General features: G+C 47.0%; 1 protein-coding gene across 1 annotated transcript; it reads right to left on the bottom strand.

Annotated features, from left to right (window-relative positions):
* Positions 1 to 683: 683 nt before the first annotated feature.
* Positions 684 to 1,438, bottom strand: LOC138515574 (putative claudin-24). Its single transcript, XM_069630327.1, has one exon. It carries the CDS (start codon positions 1,436 to 1,438, stop codon positions 776 to 778), a length of 663 nt encoding a protein of 220 aa, XP_069486428.1. The 3' UTR covers positions 684 to 775.
* Positions 1,439 to 19,727: the final 18,289 nt, after the last annotated feature.

Consider the following 19,727-nt stretch of genomic DNA (forward strand, 5'->3'; position numbering starts at 1 on the left):
AATGCCCACTCCTATCTGGGACATGAGTGCACCTGCAGGTGGAACCATTGCAAGGGAGGGGGCACGCATGGCTCTCCCCTGGCTTCTTTGCACGCGACAGTGGACACCGTCCAAGAAGAGGATACACAAACGTGTCTCTGCTCCCCCTTTCGAACGCAAAGATCAACACCTCGACGCTTGGCTGCAGGAAGTATTGTAAACAAGAACACCCCTTAAAAGGGCATGCGTTCTGTCAGAACAGAATGCATTATGGGGAGAAATGCTTCGAATCCAGGGATCCCCTCTTTAAAGAAAAAAACCTATTATCTATGACACTTACGTGACGCGAACACACCACATATGGTTGAACTCGCGCATAATGTGGCGGGCATCCCCCTTTCAAATCACATTTCAGTTGATAGCGTGGAATACATGAACGTTAGATTTACCACGTGGATGTGGAGGGCATGTGGCAGTTATTCAAATAAGACAGGTGAGAAAGTAATGACGTTTTAGACGGAAGTCGGCCCGATAGAATGTCCCTTCATATTGTTTCCATACTGTGCTCTAGGTAATCCCGTAGGAAAAACACGAAATCAAAAGAATCTGGTGATCATTAAACTGTGACCGTTTAGGTGTTTGATGGTGCACTGACGCGCACCTGTTCGCCCTGAGGCCTGGTGTGGGGGATACGTTTGGGATCACAGTGTGCATATTCCTACACGTTATTGACGGGGCGGGGGTTGTGCTCATGCCATCAGTTTACTGACAGAAAAGAGATGTTTTATTCAAGTCTTCAGATTTTGAGGTCTGGGTGCCCAGTTTCCAAGTACAGGCACTGTTCCTGCTGTTCCGTGGCCGCATAGTGCACAGTGTGGGCCCGGGCGCTGGTGCAGCAGCTGAGGCACGCGAGAAGCGACCCGCCGAGGATGAGGAAGAAGGCTCCGAACCAGCCCATGAACAGAGCCTCGCCAAACTCCCACCTCGGGACAATGTCCGGCATGTCCTCGTCCCAAAACTCCTGCACGGTGAGGTAAGCCACCCAGGACACTGGCACCAGCGTGGAGAGGCCTGCCATCCAAAACAAGACCCCTCCAAGGATGAGCAGCCCCCTCTTCAAGTCCTGCCGGCCTTCCCCAATCTTCAAGCAGTCCGAGCCGAGGTTGGAGACCAGGAGGCCCAGGACCCCCAGCCCATTGGACAGGAACATGAGGATCCGGGAAAAGCGCAGCTCGAAGGGCAGCGCCAGGAAGGAGTCGTAGTCCTTGCACTGCATGCCGACCTCCTCCTGCATCACGCAGACCTGCCAGAGACCCATGGTCCAGATTTCGAGCTCGTTTAACTCCAAATTGAGGTTCTTCCACAGAGGCACGTAGGTCGTGACACAGGTCAACACCCACCCGACCAACGACAGCACAACGCCGCCCAACTGCGCATTAGTTCTGTTGACCAGTGCCATGGTTAGCAAAGAGCGCGAGAAGCGTCGTGTCCGTTGGTCCCAGGTGCACCTGCGCAGCGCGAGCGACGGTGATGATGCTGCGGTGGCCACGAGCCTCGACTGCTCCGAAAATGAGCTTCTGGCATATGAACCCTCAGCACGCACCGAGGTGCGCTCGCTTGCCCTGGATATAGGGTTTCACTCCCGAGGACCGGGGGGGGGGGACCACTCCGCTGGAACCACGAAGCAAGTTAGCGATAGGGGTTTGATTTGTTGCCTTTCAATTTGCCCAGGAAAATTATATCCCAATGGTCGATGATTACAAGCCTGTGTCTGAACAAAGACGGCTCTATGACCCTGCGGCCTAAAACACAACAGATATCATTGTGCTCCAATATGGATTAATTAGATTTTAAGTGGCGATAAAGGAGAGTCCGCTCGGCCTGCAACAGGACTCCATTGTGATGGCTAAATCTGAGATTTCCAAGATGTGCAACAAGGCTTCCCAAAGAAAGCTTGACTGCTGTGTTTTCTTTTATTCTCAAGTCTCTTCTAGAATTTCAGCATCTTCCATTCCCCTGTATTGTGGCATTGCTAAGACATACACATTTATAAACCGATGAATAAAAACGTGCCAATGTCCTTGAAATGCAGGAACACATGGGAGGAAGGTTGCTTTGCAAAGAAACATTGTTACTTTAACGCACGCTGTGGTAACGAAGTCTTCAAAGTCATATTATTAATGATGTACTTAAGCAATGACAGTTGGCAAACTCTTAAGACATACTGCTTACGTCACTGGTAATACACTGTCCTTGGTGAACAGGTTAGCACAGGGGCCCTTTGGAAACTTACTCTCAAGCACAAAGCCTTAATGCTTTTGAAACGGCAGTTGGGCGGAAATGAGGAAACAATGACTAATCCTCCACACTAGCGTGGGAAGGGGGTTTAGATTCTATTAAAGACAAGGAGGAGAGTATTATGTATTACAATTTTTACTCTGAAACCACAGCAGCAAAGAAAAAACTTTTACAAACAAAAAAGTTGTAAAAACAGAACTAAATAGAGTTCAATGTCAATGTAAGAGGGGCTCCCCAACCCATCATGGAGGACAGGTCATGCCCTGCAGGAGACCAATGAGCAGGGACCCTCCCTTATATAAATCCTTTACTCCAAACCCAACTCCTCTTTCTGTAGCTGTCTTGAACCCAACGCCCGCTGCACAGATCAGATGATAAATGATGAAGACAAATCCAGCGAAGCTCTCGTATCACGCACTCGCCACATCTTGTAACTGTGAGCCGCATTCCTGAGCAGAACCTCAGCTCGTATCTGTAAGAACAACAAGCAAAGAAGTGTGGGTGGATGGGAAGAACAACAAACCAAAGAATGTTCTCTCTTGAAACACCCGTGTATAGGCGAGCCATAACTGCCACATCATATCATATCATATTTAGAAAATTAATTAAATTCCGATAGCTCCCTTGAGCTCATAACCTCATGCACTGTAGTCAGAAGTTCTTCCTTAGCACCAATGCTTTATGTTCAATATAATACTCACCTCCTTGTCTTTAATAGAATCTAAACCCCCTTCTCATGCTAGTGTGGGGGATTAGTCATTCTATGGCAAGACAGGAGGCTCATATTATGCAAGTTTGAAGCCCTTGCATCCCATTAGTACAACATGATCAATACAATAGTGACAATACAATAAAAATAATAGGCGAAGATTTTTTTAAAAAATGTTTTCTTTTGAGCAATCAAGTGAACGCAAGAGTATTGCCCAAGGCTAGGCTGCCTGAATAACTGTCTTATAGGGCATAGCCGCCACTAAAACCAACTGGTTAAAAAGAGGGGGCGGGGGAAACACTGAACAAAGTCTTCCTATACTAATAGGTTAGGAAAAAACATAGGAGTAATAAACTCCTCTGTTGTCTAATCAACCATTTACAACACTTAAATTCATACCATCTCTTGGGAACCTAGATAGCAAACGAAAGAAGTTAAACCCTTAGCTCCTGGAGATAAAGAAAAATACCCCCTAGGTGGTGAAAGCTTTGTAGGATCCATCCCATGCTTTAAAGGAAGATATCGTATTAGAAACAGGACATGTCCCATAACTACAATGGGGAACCAAGTGGGAAAGGCAAATCTTCAAAAAAGGTAAAATGGGAGTAAAAGGACATTTTATTAACATGTTATAGGACGACCTAGCTTGAGCGGAGCTGAAAAGCAATAGACTTGCAATAGACCTGGGGCCTTGTGTACCCAGAAAAGTCTACTGCAAGCCCTGTCCTTAACACACAATTGTCCCCAGACCTATGTGTATACTAAGAAAAAGGTATTACTTCCGGAGGCAGAAGCAGAATGGAAGAGAGGGGTCCCACCTGAAACCCAGCAGCTAGCGTTAAATAACATCCGGACTAAGAAAAGACCCCACCAGGGGACCCTGATGACAAACATATTTCCGAAAATCCTTGAAACACCAGGAAGAGTTAAACCTGCCAAACCGCCAAGACGGAGACCCTCAGACCTCCTGAGCTCTTCAAGAAGGACTCTGCTACCATGACAAAAGGAAGATCTTTACAAACCTGACCCTTAAGAGACCAAACTTGGCAAGGAGAAAAACGTATTTTACATCAATTGCTACCATTATAGTGATACCTGAACCCCCCCTTTTAGATGTGCCAGGTGCTTGGACCTTATCCTCTCCCCCATGGTTGATAAATCCCCTAGAGGATTATAAACTAAACGAAGGAGGACCCACTAAATTCCATAGTCTTAGAAAAGACTCTAACTGCAAAGAAACTGATCACTAAACAGTTAAAATGAAGTTGCTTACCAGAAGAGGACTAACCTCTATCTTATCAAATCTGAAGAATCTTGAAACCCCCAGCATCCTGTGCTGACACCTTATTGCAGAACAATCTCCTGTGAAACCCCAAAAGGTCTACCTGCCATGCAGGTGACTAAGAGAACCAAGTCATTAACTAAATATATATCACAGCCCTCTGGCAATCGCACTGACAGACACCTTATGAGATGGTTAATGTAGAGACGTTGGAACGCCCTGTGATAGAGGGCCGTAATAACTTGGATGGAAGACGAGTAGCACTCCCCAGACCCCTCTATCCCACCGAGGGATATTGTGCCTTCCCATAGGAGGAGATAAAACCTCCTCCACTTATCTAAGGAAAAACTTGCAACCCAGAAGAAGGCTAGCTTGAGGACCACACTAAAGCCCCGCTTTACACCCTTAAAATAAATACACTCTTGCACTTCTAACCAACCCCCATGACCGTGGAAGGGGGCTCCGCTTAACTTAGTGAAATACCAGAAATTAGTGCAAAACAAAGTAAACTGACGGGAGGCCTTACTCCAAGAGGTGTAACATTATGATGCAATCCCCCCCGCAAGGGTGGCAGGAAGGGGAATGAGGGAATAAAGGGGGGGGGGGGCTTTGGGATAATTATCATGCCCCGTGATTGAAAAGTTGTGAAAGAATATTGCGACCACTATCCCTTCAGACACTGAGGCCTGAGCCTCCGTATGCATGTAAGTCTGACTGGCCTCTCTGGGGATCAGGGGAAGGAAAAAATGAAGTACATTGCCCATAGCAAAATAGCACTTATATAGCGCTACGAACCCTCAGGTATATGAGTGATGATCATCATTACTACCAACGGTGTGTGGTGTGAGGTGTTCACCTATCGATCTCAGCAGGATGAAAGACTGATTTAGACCCTTCAAAATTAGGAACCTGCATCAGTAGGCTCTGCATCGATTTGAAAGCAAGCACTCTATTTTGTAGGAAAAATATATAATGAAAGAAACTAAACAACTCTCTTGAGGGTACAGAACCCTGCTTGTACTCCTCGAGCAGAGGAGAAATTGTAACATACCGATAGACGATTAGCAGAAAACAGGCCAAGCATTGGGAGGAAAAACCATGAGGCGGGCGCCAGAAGGTTATTATTTGGTAACCCGTGCCTCTGATACCAGCAAATGTTTCCAAACACTCCATCCAAGTCAGAACATGGTTGCTCAACTTGTCGTTCAACAAAAGTGAACAGTAACCCTCGAGCTGACCTTGTCCCCACCAATAGTCCGAATTATATAATGAATGTCATAATGGGAGAAATAGTAAGGGAACACGCCACCCTCTAAGAAGAGAACTTGGAGTTGCCGAGCAGGTAAACCCCATCTGCACATCAAGCCCTGCAGCCCTCAATAGGGACAGAGTGTAATTTTCTCCTCCTCATGTCTAGAGAAATTTCTGCAACTTAATCAACACAGGTACTGAGTGGAGCAATTGTTATTGGGGAAAGAAATGCCTAAGGAAAACGGACTGAGTTGTCCTGAAACTAGTTAATGTAAAGGGTGACAGAATTGAACTAAAAGACGAAGGTTAAGGTTAACACCTGAGAGACGGCTAAAGAGGAAGGTACAACCTCCCCTATGAGTCTGTCTACAACCGCCTCCACACATTCTTTTCTTTAAAGTACTTAATGAATAAATAAATAAAATAATAATATAAAATAATATAAAATAATAGAAAACGCCCAAGGAAGTGGGGTTACGCCCCTACAGGGGCCCGAACCCCGGCCCTTATAGAAGCTGATGCTTACTGAGCTATCCGGGCTACTGACAATCCTGAAAATTTAAATGTGCTCCAGGCACTGCTTAAATATATATTGACTAGCAAAAGAGTACACTGAGCAAGTGCACCTCCACTGCTCACCCTAGCAGGGTGTGGAACCAGCAGTACACAAGGGGTTCACCTCGCAGAAGAACACAGGCAAAGCCTGCCACCGAGTAGGTTATGGCACACATACAGTGAAGGTAATCACCAATGCCATATGCAGCGCCTAAACAAAGCTGCCGACATTAAGGGAGGAATACGGAGGAATACACTGAGCAAGTCACCTCTAACTGCTCACCCTAGCTGGGTGTGGAACCAGCAGTGCACAAGGGGTTCACCGCACAGTGAAGGCAAATCAACTAAGCCCTGTGAAGTGCTTAAATAAATAAATAAAGCTGCAGACTGGCAGCATATGAGGCTCTTCAGTTGGTGAATTAGTGTCAAATATAAACTGTAAAATACCAATTTGAAAACAAAATTAAAATTTCAATATTTTAGAATATACATGCACATTTGAATACATATACATAAATATATACACACACATATATCCATATGTGTACACTGGTCATGGCAGGAAGCAAACCCAGGTCCTTATGCATGGAAAACCTGCAGCCCTCTAATTGAGCCATCTTGCTTGTGTGCTGCAGCAGAAGCTTTCTGTATACTTCTTATACAATTGATGCCCCCACGTGCCAGGCTAAAGTTAAAACGATATATACATATATATAAATAAAAATAACCACACTGTAGGTATGCTCCCGCGCGAACTGCACCCCAGTCGGGACCTCAAACTGTAAATACGCTCACCCAGAGCATGTTAAATGAAAGGTGGGCCATGCGCCGAAAGGAGAGCGCTGGGAAAGGAGTGGGCGGGCCAACCGACCCCTGAAACACAGTTGCAGCCAACTGAACAATAACACACAGCCACACGCGCGGCTTGGAGGTGAAGGGCCACCCGGCCCATTAAACAAATCCAGCCACACACGTGGACTGGAGCTGAAGGGCCATCCGGCCCATAAAACAAAACCCAGCCGCACACGCGGACCGGAACGGAAGAGCCGTCCGGCCCATTAAAGAAACCCAGCCGCACAGGCGGACTGGAGTGGGAGGGCCGACCGGCCGCTTAACCGCCAAGTAAACAGAGCCGCGCAGAGGGAATGGAGCGAGCGGGCCACTCGGCTCCACCCTCCAGACCCCAACAGATCCTCTGAAGGGACCTGCGCTACTTGCTGGAGACGCACGCGTGTCGGCCTGAAGCCAAAGCTTCTGACAGGCCCATGCACGTTGGGTAAAGACACCAATAGAAAAGACCTTGCTACATTAAAACGCCCAAGACAACATAAAACTTAATTTTGTAAGTGAAAAAACAGCAAGTATATAATGTATACCAATAAACTACACAGTATAAAATATTATATTAACAATTTGATAAATATTGACTAGCAAGCAAAGCACAACTAGAAGGAGTGACTTAGCTGTGGTGTCAGCAGCAAAGAAAGAGGAGTTGGGTTTGGAGTAAAGGACTTATATAAGGGAGGGTCCCTGCTCATTGGTCTCCTGTAGGGCATGACCTGTCTTGCATGATGGATTGGGGAGCCCCCATTACATTGATATTGAACTCTATTTAGTTCTGCTTTTACAACTTTTTTGTTTGTAAAAGTTTTTTCTTTGCTGCTGTGGTTTCAGAGTAAAGATTGTAATGCATAATATGAGCCTCCTGTCTTGCCATAGAATTACACTGTCAGACACGCCTACTTTTCCGCAACTGATCTATTGACGCGAGGTATGAGTCTAACCCCAGGTCAGGTTGGGTCCAGCCATGGCTGTTTGTATAGTGTCTGTTCATATTTTGCTTTTAGATCCTGGTTTATGACATCAGTGGGGTTCCATTAGCCTGTCAGTACTGCAGTGACGGGGCTCTCACTTTCGGGAGCAGTGGTGCTGTGTCAGAGATTACAAAAGAGAGGAAGACCCGTTGCTAACATTTATTTAATGACAGGAGAACCTGGCCAACGAGAGAAAGACATGGAGACAGAATTGAACAGTGGACACTGAAAGCCATTTCCCCAACCCCCATACTCGTGAGTGGTGACAGGGCCTGAAGCCCGTAAAGAGGAGTTGGTTTCTTGTAAGGGAAATTGAATACAGGCCAAAAATAGTGTTTTTAATTTGAAAAATGTTAAGATTGGCTTAAAAAGAAATCTTGGTGCATGAAACCGGGTTTATATTTATACTAGCAGAAGTACCCGTTCTCTGAACGGTTTCTGTAGACAGACATGATAACACTGATCCTGTAGGTCTCTATTCCGATTCGCTTATCGCTTGATGTGCTTTACACCGTGAAGTAAACTGCACTGAGAAAGGGTGCATGTGGCTGGTTGACATACCCTGGAGCAGACGTTGGGGGAGGCGAGAGTTGGTGTGCTGCTGCATACTGCGACCGTTTGTGCTCTCTCCCCATCTGTCTCCTCACACTGGCGTGGTGCAGTTCGTTGCAGTGTATTGCAGTGTAAATATCTTGAAAACCACGCATCCTAGGGCCTGGATCACGAGTTTTGTTCCTCGTGTCGGGCCCGGTCCTTCTACGACCATATTGATGTTTTGCCCAGTGATAGAAATAGAAACAATTTAAAAGGGATACCACAAGGGCCGGGGTGGGTGTGGAGTTGTGATGGGGGCAGAGTTCTGAGGAGGCAGAGCTATCAGTTGGACTCCGCTCAAAGGAAATGTTCAAAATAATAGTTTACAAATTATGCAATTTCTTTCATGCTGCTGCTTTCCAAACTCCATACTGTACATCAATTCCACTTTAAACCACGTCTGTGGCAGCTGTGCACCCAAAGTAATGTTGGTAATGCAGTAATGTTTAGTACATTAAAGGATCCATAGACCCGTTCTACAGTAGACTACCAGGGTAGCTCACCAGGTTGACAGACCATTACTGAGATGTTGTATATTCAAAACATGTTGTTAATCGTGTCAGAGGACGGGTTGGGCTAGCCGATGGGTTGGACTGGGGTAGGATGGTTTGCTTATATTTAGGGCAGAGGTGGGAGGTATTTATGCCCCGGTAGTGCAAATGAAAAGTTGGCACCCATGAACGCACAGTTTAATTTCCTAATAACTGTCAGCACAACAGAAGCATTTATTTGTGATTAACGAGTTTGACAAGCATATAACATCTTGAAGGGTCAAGTCCTAAAAATAAAAGTGGGGGGACTCATCAACAAACACAATGGAATGTGACGTTGCCAGAAAATAACATATCAAGGTGAAATATGCACATTTCATTACATTGGCTTTGCATAACCACTCAAATTGCACAGGATGAATGGCATTTGCCCTTCATAAATTCAGCACACACACACAAAACCAAGAGAGGATATTTTCTTCTAATAGTGTTTTTGAAAATGTTAAAAGGAGTGCATGTTTGTACTCCAAGAACAAATACAAATGTTTTCCCTGGAACATGCAGCACCGAAGTAGGAAATTTCACTGTTGTTATTTTTCATCAGGTTATATGATATGATATGATATGGCATTTGTAACGCGCCTATACAAAAGTGTTTCAAGGCACGACGAGGCGGGGGGGGGGACACGGGGAGACAGACAATGATCCTACTAGGCCAGGGTTCATTCAGACTGTGCAAGTGCAAGGGTAGAGGGGACTGGGAGAAATGCAGGGGGAAGGGGAGAGGGGGAAAGTGCTGTACATGGTTAGTAGAATACAAGATAAATAATAGGGCTAGCTGGTGGCAAGTGCAAGGAAAGTGCAGTAAAGGTTAGTAGAATACAAGATAAATAATAGGGCCAGCTGGTGGCAAGTGCAAGGTAAGTGCCGGGAGAAGGGGCTGTGGGATACAGAGACAGTCCCGTGGTGCAGGTAGGCAGTGCAAGGGAAGAGTGGCTGGGCCAAGGACCGAGATCGGTGAGTGGTCCAGTAGCAGATTCGGTGCAGGTTCAGTGGTTTTAGCAGGGGAGAGAGGGAGAGAAAGCAGAGACAAAGAGGAAGGTTTTGAGGTGCTTCCGGAACTGGAAATGGTTCTCCTCAACGTTCAGGGAGGCAGGAAGGCTGTTCCAGAGGGAGGCCCCTGCTGCAGAGAGAAATCTACCCCCAGCTTGTTGCTTGGAGAAGCGGCTGACCCTGAGGTAGTTGGAGGTGGATGAGCGAAGAGCTCGAGAAGGAAGATATTTAGGAAGAGAGAGTTGAAGGTATTTTGGCCCAAGGCCCCAGAAGGCCTTGTGGACAATACAGAGGGTTTTGAACTTAATCCTCGCAGCCACTGGGAGCCAGTGCAGTGATTTCAGTCCTGGAGAGATACAGTCCTTGGGCTTGAGGCCAAGGACAAGTCTCGCAGTCCTGTTCTGGATGAGTTGCAAAGGGCTGAGAGTAGAGGCAGGAAGATTTAGATAGAGGCTGTAACAGTAGTCCAGCCTAGAGAGAACCAGAGCTCTGGAGACAGTGAGCTTCTGGTGGAAGGAGAGGAAAGGAAGGATCCCTCTGAGGAGGTGGAGCTGGTAGTGTGACTTCTTAGAGACGTCGGATATGTGTGGAGATAAAGAGAGTGTGGAGTCGAAGATGACCCCAAGGATTTTTGCCTTGCAGGTAGGCGCAGGAAGAGGGCCAAGGGAGGCCGACCAGAGAGCTGCAGGGAAGGAGGGAGTGGGTGTGCCGATAAGTTGAATCTCAGTCTTACTGGCATTAAGGCAAAGGTCGTTGGCGGCACACCATTCCTGGAAAGCAGAGAGACAGTCAGAGATGAGGGAAGGGGAAGAGGAGGCAGAGGGTAGCCTGAAAATGAGCTGGGTATCATCCGCGTAGCACTGAAAGTAGGGACAGAGAGCGACGATGCGGTGATCAAGAAGTGCCACACTATAGTGTAGTGGTGGAGTGTCCGACCTGCAGACCGTGGTTCGATCACTGAGATCCACTTTCATTCATAAATTCAAGGAAGACTTTCAATGTTTCTCATTTTAGCTGGGAGGAGGACTGTGTCCACCGTCTGTAAAAGGTGGGTGGACTCTGTCCACCCATGTGTACCCTCAACTTGAGCCCTGAACATCTTTATTAATATAACCTGTGATAAAACACCAAGCAAGGGGCAGACAAATTACAGAATATTGGTGTGGTAGTCTGACAAAAAAGAAACATTTCAAAGAAAACTAGTGAACTAGTGAATGCAAGCAGCATTTTTGAGTTTGGAAATGACTTTGTTTTCTATGAAAGTGTAAAATGCACATTTGGAAAACAAATGTGTTCCCAGCATGTAGAATGTCTGCTTTCAACAGTGATGGCCCACACCCCAGTATTATTCCTGGCCCATTGATTCCCGTGGTGTCCCTTTCATGACAGAAGAAAGGAAACGGGCCGAGCAAACAGAGTATGAAACGCGCGAGTGATGGCTGGGGAAAGGAGGACAGCGCAGATTAGGTCACCGGGCCCCCGGTTTCCCTTGGCAAAACTGGGGCTCGGTAAAAGCCTACTCAGGGCTGAGGCAGGCCAGGTCCTGAGATCCAGCCAGACATCTGATGCCGGATCTCGGACCCTGCAAGAGCGGGCCCATTGACCTGCACTGGTTTTGCCGATTTCCAGACACTGTCTCATGTGTGAAGGTGCTGAAATCTGGCGAAAGAGGAAGGATGTCCAAATGTCATGTTGCTAGTAATGTCCGGAGGGTCCTAACAGGTAACTATGCAAAATTTGGTGCAGATTGGTGAAACTGTGTGGAATTGTGTAAGAAACAACCCTTTGCCAAGCCACAAACCCACAAACACATATTGACTTGTGCTGAAATCCGGGGAACGGGGTGGGGTGTCCAAATATCAGGCAGCCAGTAACATCCAGAGGGTCCGAACCGGTAACTTTGTAAAATTTGGTGCAGATTGGTGAAACAGTGTGGAATTATGTAAGGAACAACGCTTTGCCACAAATCCCACCACAAACACATTTTGACAAAGTGCTGATTCATGGCAAGTAGGAACTAGGAGTGTGACCTCACAGTAACTGGGTACAAAGAGATCAATGGGGCAACTCCTTCCTTTGGTAGCCAATCTCTACATACATCTCGAAAACTTTCTCTAGCCTGGGCATATTGTTCGTGTTAGATAAATACATCCACCATCCCCTGATATGTCTACCCAAAGTTTAGTATAATTCTCAGGATCTGGTGGGGGTGTGGTCACAGTTCCGGGGGATCAATGGGTCTCTCAAATATTACAAACCCTCGTTTGGTGGGGTCAGCTGTTTGAACCTGCCCATCTTTTGTAGCACAAGGTGTGCTATTTACCCCAAATGTACCCATCATCATTGCGCTATTTGGAAGAGTCTTTGCACAGCATCGAAGGATCATCTGGCAGGTACAGAGCATCACCAATAGGAGTACCATGACAGGGACCAATATCTTAACTAGTAGCTCCATACAGGATGGAGCCCATGAGAACATGGTGTCGAACCAGTTATCTGCCTCAATTCCACCCCCCGTAGCATATTCTTCTTCAGCTTGTGAAGAGCCCCTATAATGTATGCCAGGGGCCCATTTTCTGCGTCATTTCTGGGTATGCAGGTACAATATGATAGTCTAATTTTCCTACAAACCCACCCTAATATGGCTGTGAGGAGATCCGGGACATAATGATTCTGGAGTGTCATCAACCTCATCACCCTCATCTCACTCTTAATTGCATTCAGTCTTGTTCTGTATCATTGGCCAACTGGATCATCTCACACCTCACTATCTGCAGCCATTTTGCATTTGCTGCGGTCTGTACTCCTGTCAGTAGTATTGACACAAATAAGACTTCAGCTTTGTTGTATAACTGATATTTGCCATGTATTTCCTTCAGCTATGTGGAAGAGTCTTCAGATAGGTAGTTGGACCTCCTCTTTTGTCATCTAGGTGAGTGCTTCTTTCTTCTAACTTGCGGTGCCTGGGGTGTAGGTTGTTCTGGTTGTGTTGTGCTAGCTTTTGGTGCAATCATGAGGTGCGCCTCTGGAACCACAAGGGTGGCTGAATGCAGGGTGGCAAACAAAACATGTGCCCTTCAATGATGGTGGAAGGTGCAGTTACGTCTGCTGGCTGCACACCCAATGCATGTCCATGAGTGCTGCAGTGCCCTTTTTGAGATCTGGGATTTACTGAGTCTTTATACGTTCAACGTTGTTTCCTACAGGGACAGTTTAGATTCCTTGGAAGCACACCTGGTATCCTTCCTGTACCTTCACTGGAGCTTCTTTTGCTTTGATCCATGTTAGTTTGGAAATGTTTGTCATTCAGATGTCTTGGCACTTGTTAACTTCCCATGTCACTTTTTTTCCGAACCCAACCAGGCCCCCAGCTGTGCAGCTAACTACCGCTCCTTCCCATTGATTGAATGTGAACAATACAACATCCGTTTTCATGAGCGGGCGCAGCATACACTGAGGGTCTTTGCTGTTCTTGGTTAACTTTTCGTCATCTTTATCCATCAACAAAAGTCGTACTCCATTCACCTGAAATAAACTCTGAAATCGAAATAGCGCTATATGGACTAAACAAATGGCCTCAGCACGAGATGGGCGGTATCCTGGCAGTATTACCGCCTGGGTACCGCCCATGCTAATAGCGTTACTGCCAACCGGTCCGGTGCTATTAGCGCCGGATCAATGGTTGGTCAATAACTGTAATTCCCCATTCCCCATTGGGTCCATTGGACCAATGGGGAATTTTCAGTGCAATTAGCGCACGCTAATAGCACAGTGCTAGTTGCACCGAAAAAAGGGAATTTTTCTGGTGCGTTTACCCCAGCTCTGAGCTGAGGTTAAACACGCCATACCCATGTTTGGGCGAACCCTTAAATGCGGCGGCAATAGCGTTACTTCCATATTTAAGGGCTACTGCCCAACTCATGATGAGGTTGAGTGTCAAATGGCGATTTTCTCAAGGTACTGGCATCTTGGGTGCTTCTGATGCGTGAGTGTGATGCTGGAAATGCATTGGAGGGACAGGACCTCCCTGTCCTTATCCTGTAGTCCTTTTACATTTGTGTTCTGTATTGTTTTCTGCCCAGGAGACCATGTGGGAATGCTGGCAGTGTAGCTCTTCCTGTTTTGATTTGGTGGTTTGGTGGACAGACCCATGGGAAACCCTTATGGCATCCATGGGTGGGGGTACAAGCACTCTATTCTGTAGGAAAAATATATAATGAAAGAAACTAAACAACTCTCTTGAGGGTACAGAACCCTGCTTGTACTCCTCGAGCAGAGGAGAAATTGTAACATACCGCTAGACGATTAGCAGAAAACAGGCCAAGCCTTGGGAGGAAAAACCATGAGGCGGGCGCCAGAAGGTTATTATTTGGTAACCCGTGCCTCTGATACCAGCAAATGTTTTCAAACACTCCATCCAAGTCAGAACATGGTTGCTCAACTTTCCTTGCAACAAAACTGAACAGTTACCCTCGAGCTGACCTTGTCCCCACCAATAGTCCGAATTGTATAATGAATGTCATAATGGGACAAATCGTAAGGGAACACGCCACCCTCTAAAGAGAGAACTTGGAGTTGCCGAGCAGGTAAACCCCATCTGCACATCAAGCCCTGCAGCCCTCAATAGGGACAGAATGTCATTTTTCTCCTCCTCATGTCGAGAGAAATTTCTGCAACTTAATCAACACGGGTACTGAGTGGAGCAATTGTTATTGGGGAAAGAAATGCCTAAGGAAAACGGACTGAGTTGTCCTGAAACTAGCTAATGTAAAGGGTGACAGAATTGAACTAAAAGACAAAGGTTAACACCTGAGAGATGGCTAGAGAGGAAGGTGCAACTCCACCATGAGTCTGTCTACAACCGCCTCCACACACTCTTTTCTTTAAAGTACTTAATGAATAAATAAATAAAATAATAATATAAAATAATATAAAATAATAGAAAACGCCCAAGGAAGTGGGGTTACGCCCCTACAGGGGTCCGAACCCCGGCCCTTATAGAAGCTGATGCTTACTGAGCTATCCGGGCTACTGAAAATCCTGAAAATTTAAATGTGCTCCAGGCACTGCTTAAATATATATTGACTAGCAAAAGAGTACACTGAGCAAGTCACCTCTAACTGCTCACCCTAGCTGGGTGTGGAACCAGCAGTGCACGAGGGGTTCACCGCACAGAGGAACACAGGCAAAGCCTGCCACCGAGCAGGCTATGGCACGCATACAGTGAAGGTAATCACCAATGCCATATGCAGCGCCTAAACAAAGCTGCCGACTTTAAGGGAGGAATACACTGAGCAAGTGCACCTCAAACTGCTCTCCCCAGCAGGGTGTGGTACCCAGCAGTACACGAGGGGCAACCTCGCGTTAGAACTCAGGCAGAACCTGAAACCGAGCAGGTTATGGCACCTACAGTGAAGGCAAATCACCTAAGCTCTGTGCAGTGCTTAAATAAATAAATAAAGCTGCAGACTGGTAGCGTATGAGGCTCTTCAGTAGGTAAATTAGTGTCAAATATAAACTGTAAAATACCAATTTGAAAACAAAATTAAAATTTCAATATATACATAAACATGTAAATACATACTACATGAATATATATACACACACATATATCCATATGTGTACACTGGTTATGGCGGGAAGCGAACCCAGGTCCTTCTGCATGGAAAACCTGCAGCCCTCTTATTGAGCCATCTCACTTGTGTGCTGCAGTAGAAGCTTTCTGTATACTTCTTATACAATTGATGCCCCCACGTGCCAGGCTAAAGTTAAAACGATATATACATATGTATAAATAAATATAACCACACTGTAGGTATGCTCCCGCGCAAACTGCACCCCAGCTGGGTCCTCAAACTGTAAATACGCTCACCCAGAGCATGTTAAATGAAAGGTGGGCCATGCGCCGAAAGGAGAGCGCTGAGGAAGGAGTGGGCGGGCCAACCGACCCCTGAAACACAGTTGCAGCCAACTGAACAATAACACACAGCCGCACGCGCGGATTGGAGCTGAAGGGCCACCCGGCCCATTAAACAAATCCAACCGCACACGCGGACTGGAGCTGAAGGGCCATCCGGCCCATAAAACAAAACCCAGCCGCACAGGTGGACTGGTTTGGGAGAGCCGACCGGCCCCTTAACCGCCAAGTAAACACAGCTGCGCAGAGGGAATGGAGCGAGCAGGCCACTCGGCTCCGCCCTCCAAGCCCCAACAGATCTTCTGAAGGGACCGGCGCTACTTGCTGGAGACCCAAGCGCATCAGCCTGAAGCCAGAGCTTCTGACAGGCCCGTGCGCGTTGGGTAAGACACCAATAGAAAAGACCTTGCTACATTAAAGCGCGGAAGACAACATAAAACTTAATTTTGTAAGTGAAAAAACAGCAAGTATATAATGTATACCAATAATCTACACAATATAAAATATTATATTAACAATTTGATAATTATTGACTAGCAAGCAAAGCACAACTAGTGTCATGCCACTCACCCGACGGTCTGGCCCTTCCACTCCTGTCCGACCGGCTCCCTCTTGGCGGATTTATTCTCGCTTCCGCACTTGGGGTTCGGCTCCCCGGGGGATTCCGGGAGTCCGGAGTTATGTTCCACTGCGCATGCGCGGTCGCTCGTGCCCGCGCAGTATATTGGGCACTCGGAGCAACGAGAGCTTGCTTCTCAAGCCTCGTTCTGGGCTCGCCAGCACCTGGGAACTAGGCGGCTTGCGGTCCTAGCCTCTCAGGTGCTGGCGGCCCTATAAGATGAGCCAAGACTAAATGCAATCGCGTCTCAACGCGGTTTTGTTTTGACCATGTCTTCGCTTCGTTCTTATGCCCTTTGGTGCCATTCAGTTTCCCTGGCCATTGCCTTCTACCAGTCTGCTCCCTCCTGGTTCCATTCAGTTTCTCTGGCCATTGCCTTCTACCAGTCTGCTCCCTCCTGGTTCCCTTCGGTTCCCCTGGCCATTATCATTACCTGCCAGTACCTTTCTGGTCCCTACCTGTTCTTTTGACCACTATCTACTTGATTCTCTCTGGGTCCTTCTGCGCTCCTGTTTTGCCTGCCTCTCCCTTGGTGCTAGTCTACGTCAGCCTCCTTGCCTGCCTGGTATTCATCTGCCGTGGACAAGATCCGCCAGCTACCTGATAATTCATCTACTGCTGCGAAAGGACAGACCACTCTCTGCTCCCCCTGCCAGTGCTCGCACTGTCCTGACGTCACGAAAATCAGGGGTGAGCACACCGTGACGTTGGGAGTCGGTTCATCCTCCGCCCAGTTGTTAAGTTTGGGTTTAGGTCTGGACTGGCTACCCGCGTTACACTAGCTTCGGAGAAGAACAGACAGTCTGGCTGCCAACCCAAGACCTTCGGCAAGACAAACAGGTACTCATCGATCTCGTGATATCCACTTTAACAGATTGAGACGCCTGCCTTCGAGTTCCAAGATGGAGGAGGATCAGGACCTTCGTGACGAGGTACGAGCTCTCAGAGCAGAAATGACGGCATTACGGCAAGAGAACCAAACATTGCGACAATTGGTGATGCAGGGAGCCGTAGGAAGCTCTTCGGCAGAAAACACTTTAGCCCACACTGCACCAATCAAGTTTGATGGGGATCCACGACGTGTCGCTGAATTTTGCAATCATTGCTGGATCCATTTCCTTTTCAGAGCAACCCACTTCAACAATGACAAGGCCAAGATCGGGTACATTCTGGGAAACCTGGCTGGAAATGCTTTGGCTTGGGCGACACTAATAGTCCTGTTTTAAACGATTTTGTGGGTTTTGAAAAGGCCTTTTTGGAGGTCTTCCAGACTCCCAATTTGGCTTCAGTCGCTCAAAACCAACTGATGGACATTAAGCAGGGGAGCGCAGATATAATATCATATATAAGTCGTTTCCGACAACTGGCAACTGATTCACAATGGCCTGAAATAACTCAGAAAACCTTGTTTCGCCGGGGTCTGAGAGAAGAATACAAGGATGAGCTTTTACACATTCCAGAGCCAGAGACCTTCCAACGCCTCATCGAACAAGTGCTTCGGATAGACCAAAGATTGGCAGAACGGAAGGTTGAGAGACGTCGGTTCGAGAGAGCCAATACCAGAATGCCTAGTATTCCTGCTGGCACATTTGGTCCTTCGGATTCCGGACCCGAACCTATGCAGTTGGGGGCCATTAGAGGTCCTTTGTCTGAGGAAGAGAAGAAACGCATGAGAAATTTACGTCTATGCCTCTACTGTGGGGCTCCTGGCCACTTTTTGGGTACTTGCCCTCTTCGACCACAAAAGAAGGCGGGAAACTAGTGGACCTGTCGTGTAATGGAAAGGCTACGACGGGTCCAACTTCTTTATCTGTCCTTTCCCACTCCTGTTCGGTGCTCCAGCCCATGCAACCTGCCATCTTGATGACCATGAAGATCAATATACAATGGATGGACCGGTCTTTGGAAGTCCAGGGATTGTTGGATAGCGGAGCCTCGGGAAACTATATTGATGAGGTATTCGCTACCACTAATCGGATACTACTTTTGTCTAGAGGAACAGTCTTACCAGTTGAAGTCATTGACGGAACCCCCTTGTCCTCGGGACCCATCCGCTTACATACCATGGAACTATCTCTTTTTGTCTCAGAACACAAGGAACAAATAGCTTTGGACGTGATCAAGTCTCCCACATACAAGGTGGTCTTGGGATTATCTTGGCTTCAACATCACAATCCGGTGATTAACTGGGAAACCCGTACTCTGACTTTTGCCTCCGCCTTCTGTCTTCAGCATTGCACTCCGTCAGCCTTATCCCAAGACTCGGATCTCACTACCACACTGGAATCAAGTGGAAATGGGGCTGGTGTAAATTCGGTTTTTCAGATTCCACAGGCATACTTCGACTTCGAACATGTGTTTTCTGAGCCTATTGACATCCCCTTGCCGCCTCATCGGCCGTTTGACTGTGCTATTGACCTGCTTCCTGGCACCAAGATTCCTCATGGTAAGGTGTACGCTTTAACTCAGGCTGAAAGACAGGTATTGCAGAATTACTTGGCCGACTGTATGAAGAAAGGATACATCGTTCCCTCTAAATCACCCGCAGGATTTCCTCTGTTTTTTGTCAAAAAGAAAGAGGGAACATTACGTCCGTGCATAGATTATCGGCAGCTGAACGAAATCACCATACAGGATCGCTATCCATTACCTTTGATCCGAAACATTCTAGAAACTCTACATTCGGCCAGGATTTTTACCAAACTGAATCTACGGGGTGCTTATCACCTGGTTCGGATCAAGGACGGGGACGAGTGGAAGACGGCTATTAAAACACCTTACGGGCATTATGAGTATAGGGTAATGCCTTTCGGCCTGTGTAATGCCCCAGCCATCTTCCAGCGTCTAATGGACAACATCTTTGGCGACTTGACAGGCATATCTGTTTGGATTTATCTGGATGACATACTGATTTTTTCTTGTTCCTTGAAGGAACACGTTGGACACGTCCGAGAGGTCCTCCATCGTTTGTCACTGAATCATCTGTTCGTTAAGGCAGAGAAGTGTTCCTTCCACCAAGACAAGATGGAATACTTAGGCTACGTGATTAGCAGTGCAGGTATCCAGATGGATCCCGGAAAAGTCCAAGCGATTCAAGAATGGAGACCGCCTCATGATGTTAAGTCTCTCCAGCGGTTTTTGGGATTCGCCAATTTTTATCGACGT

Source organism: Ambystoma mexicanum, chromosome 6q (genome assembly GCF_040938575.1).
Source record: "Ambystoma mexicanum isolate Mex_15411 chromosome 6q, UKY_AmexF1_1, whole genome shotgun sequence".
In the NCBI taxonomy this organism is placed as follows: domain Eukaryota; kingdom Metazoa; phylum Chordata; class Amphibia; order Caudata; family Ambystomatidae; genus Ambystoma; species Ambystoma mexicanum.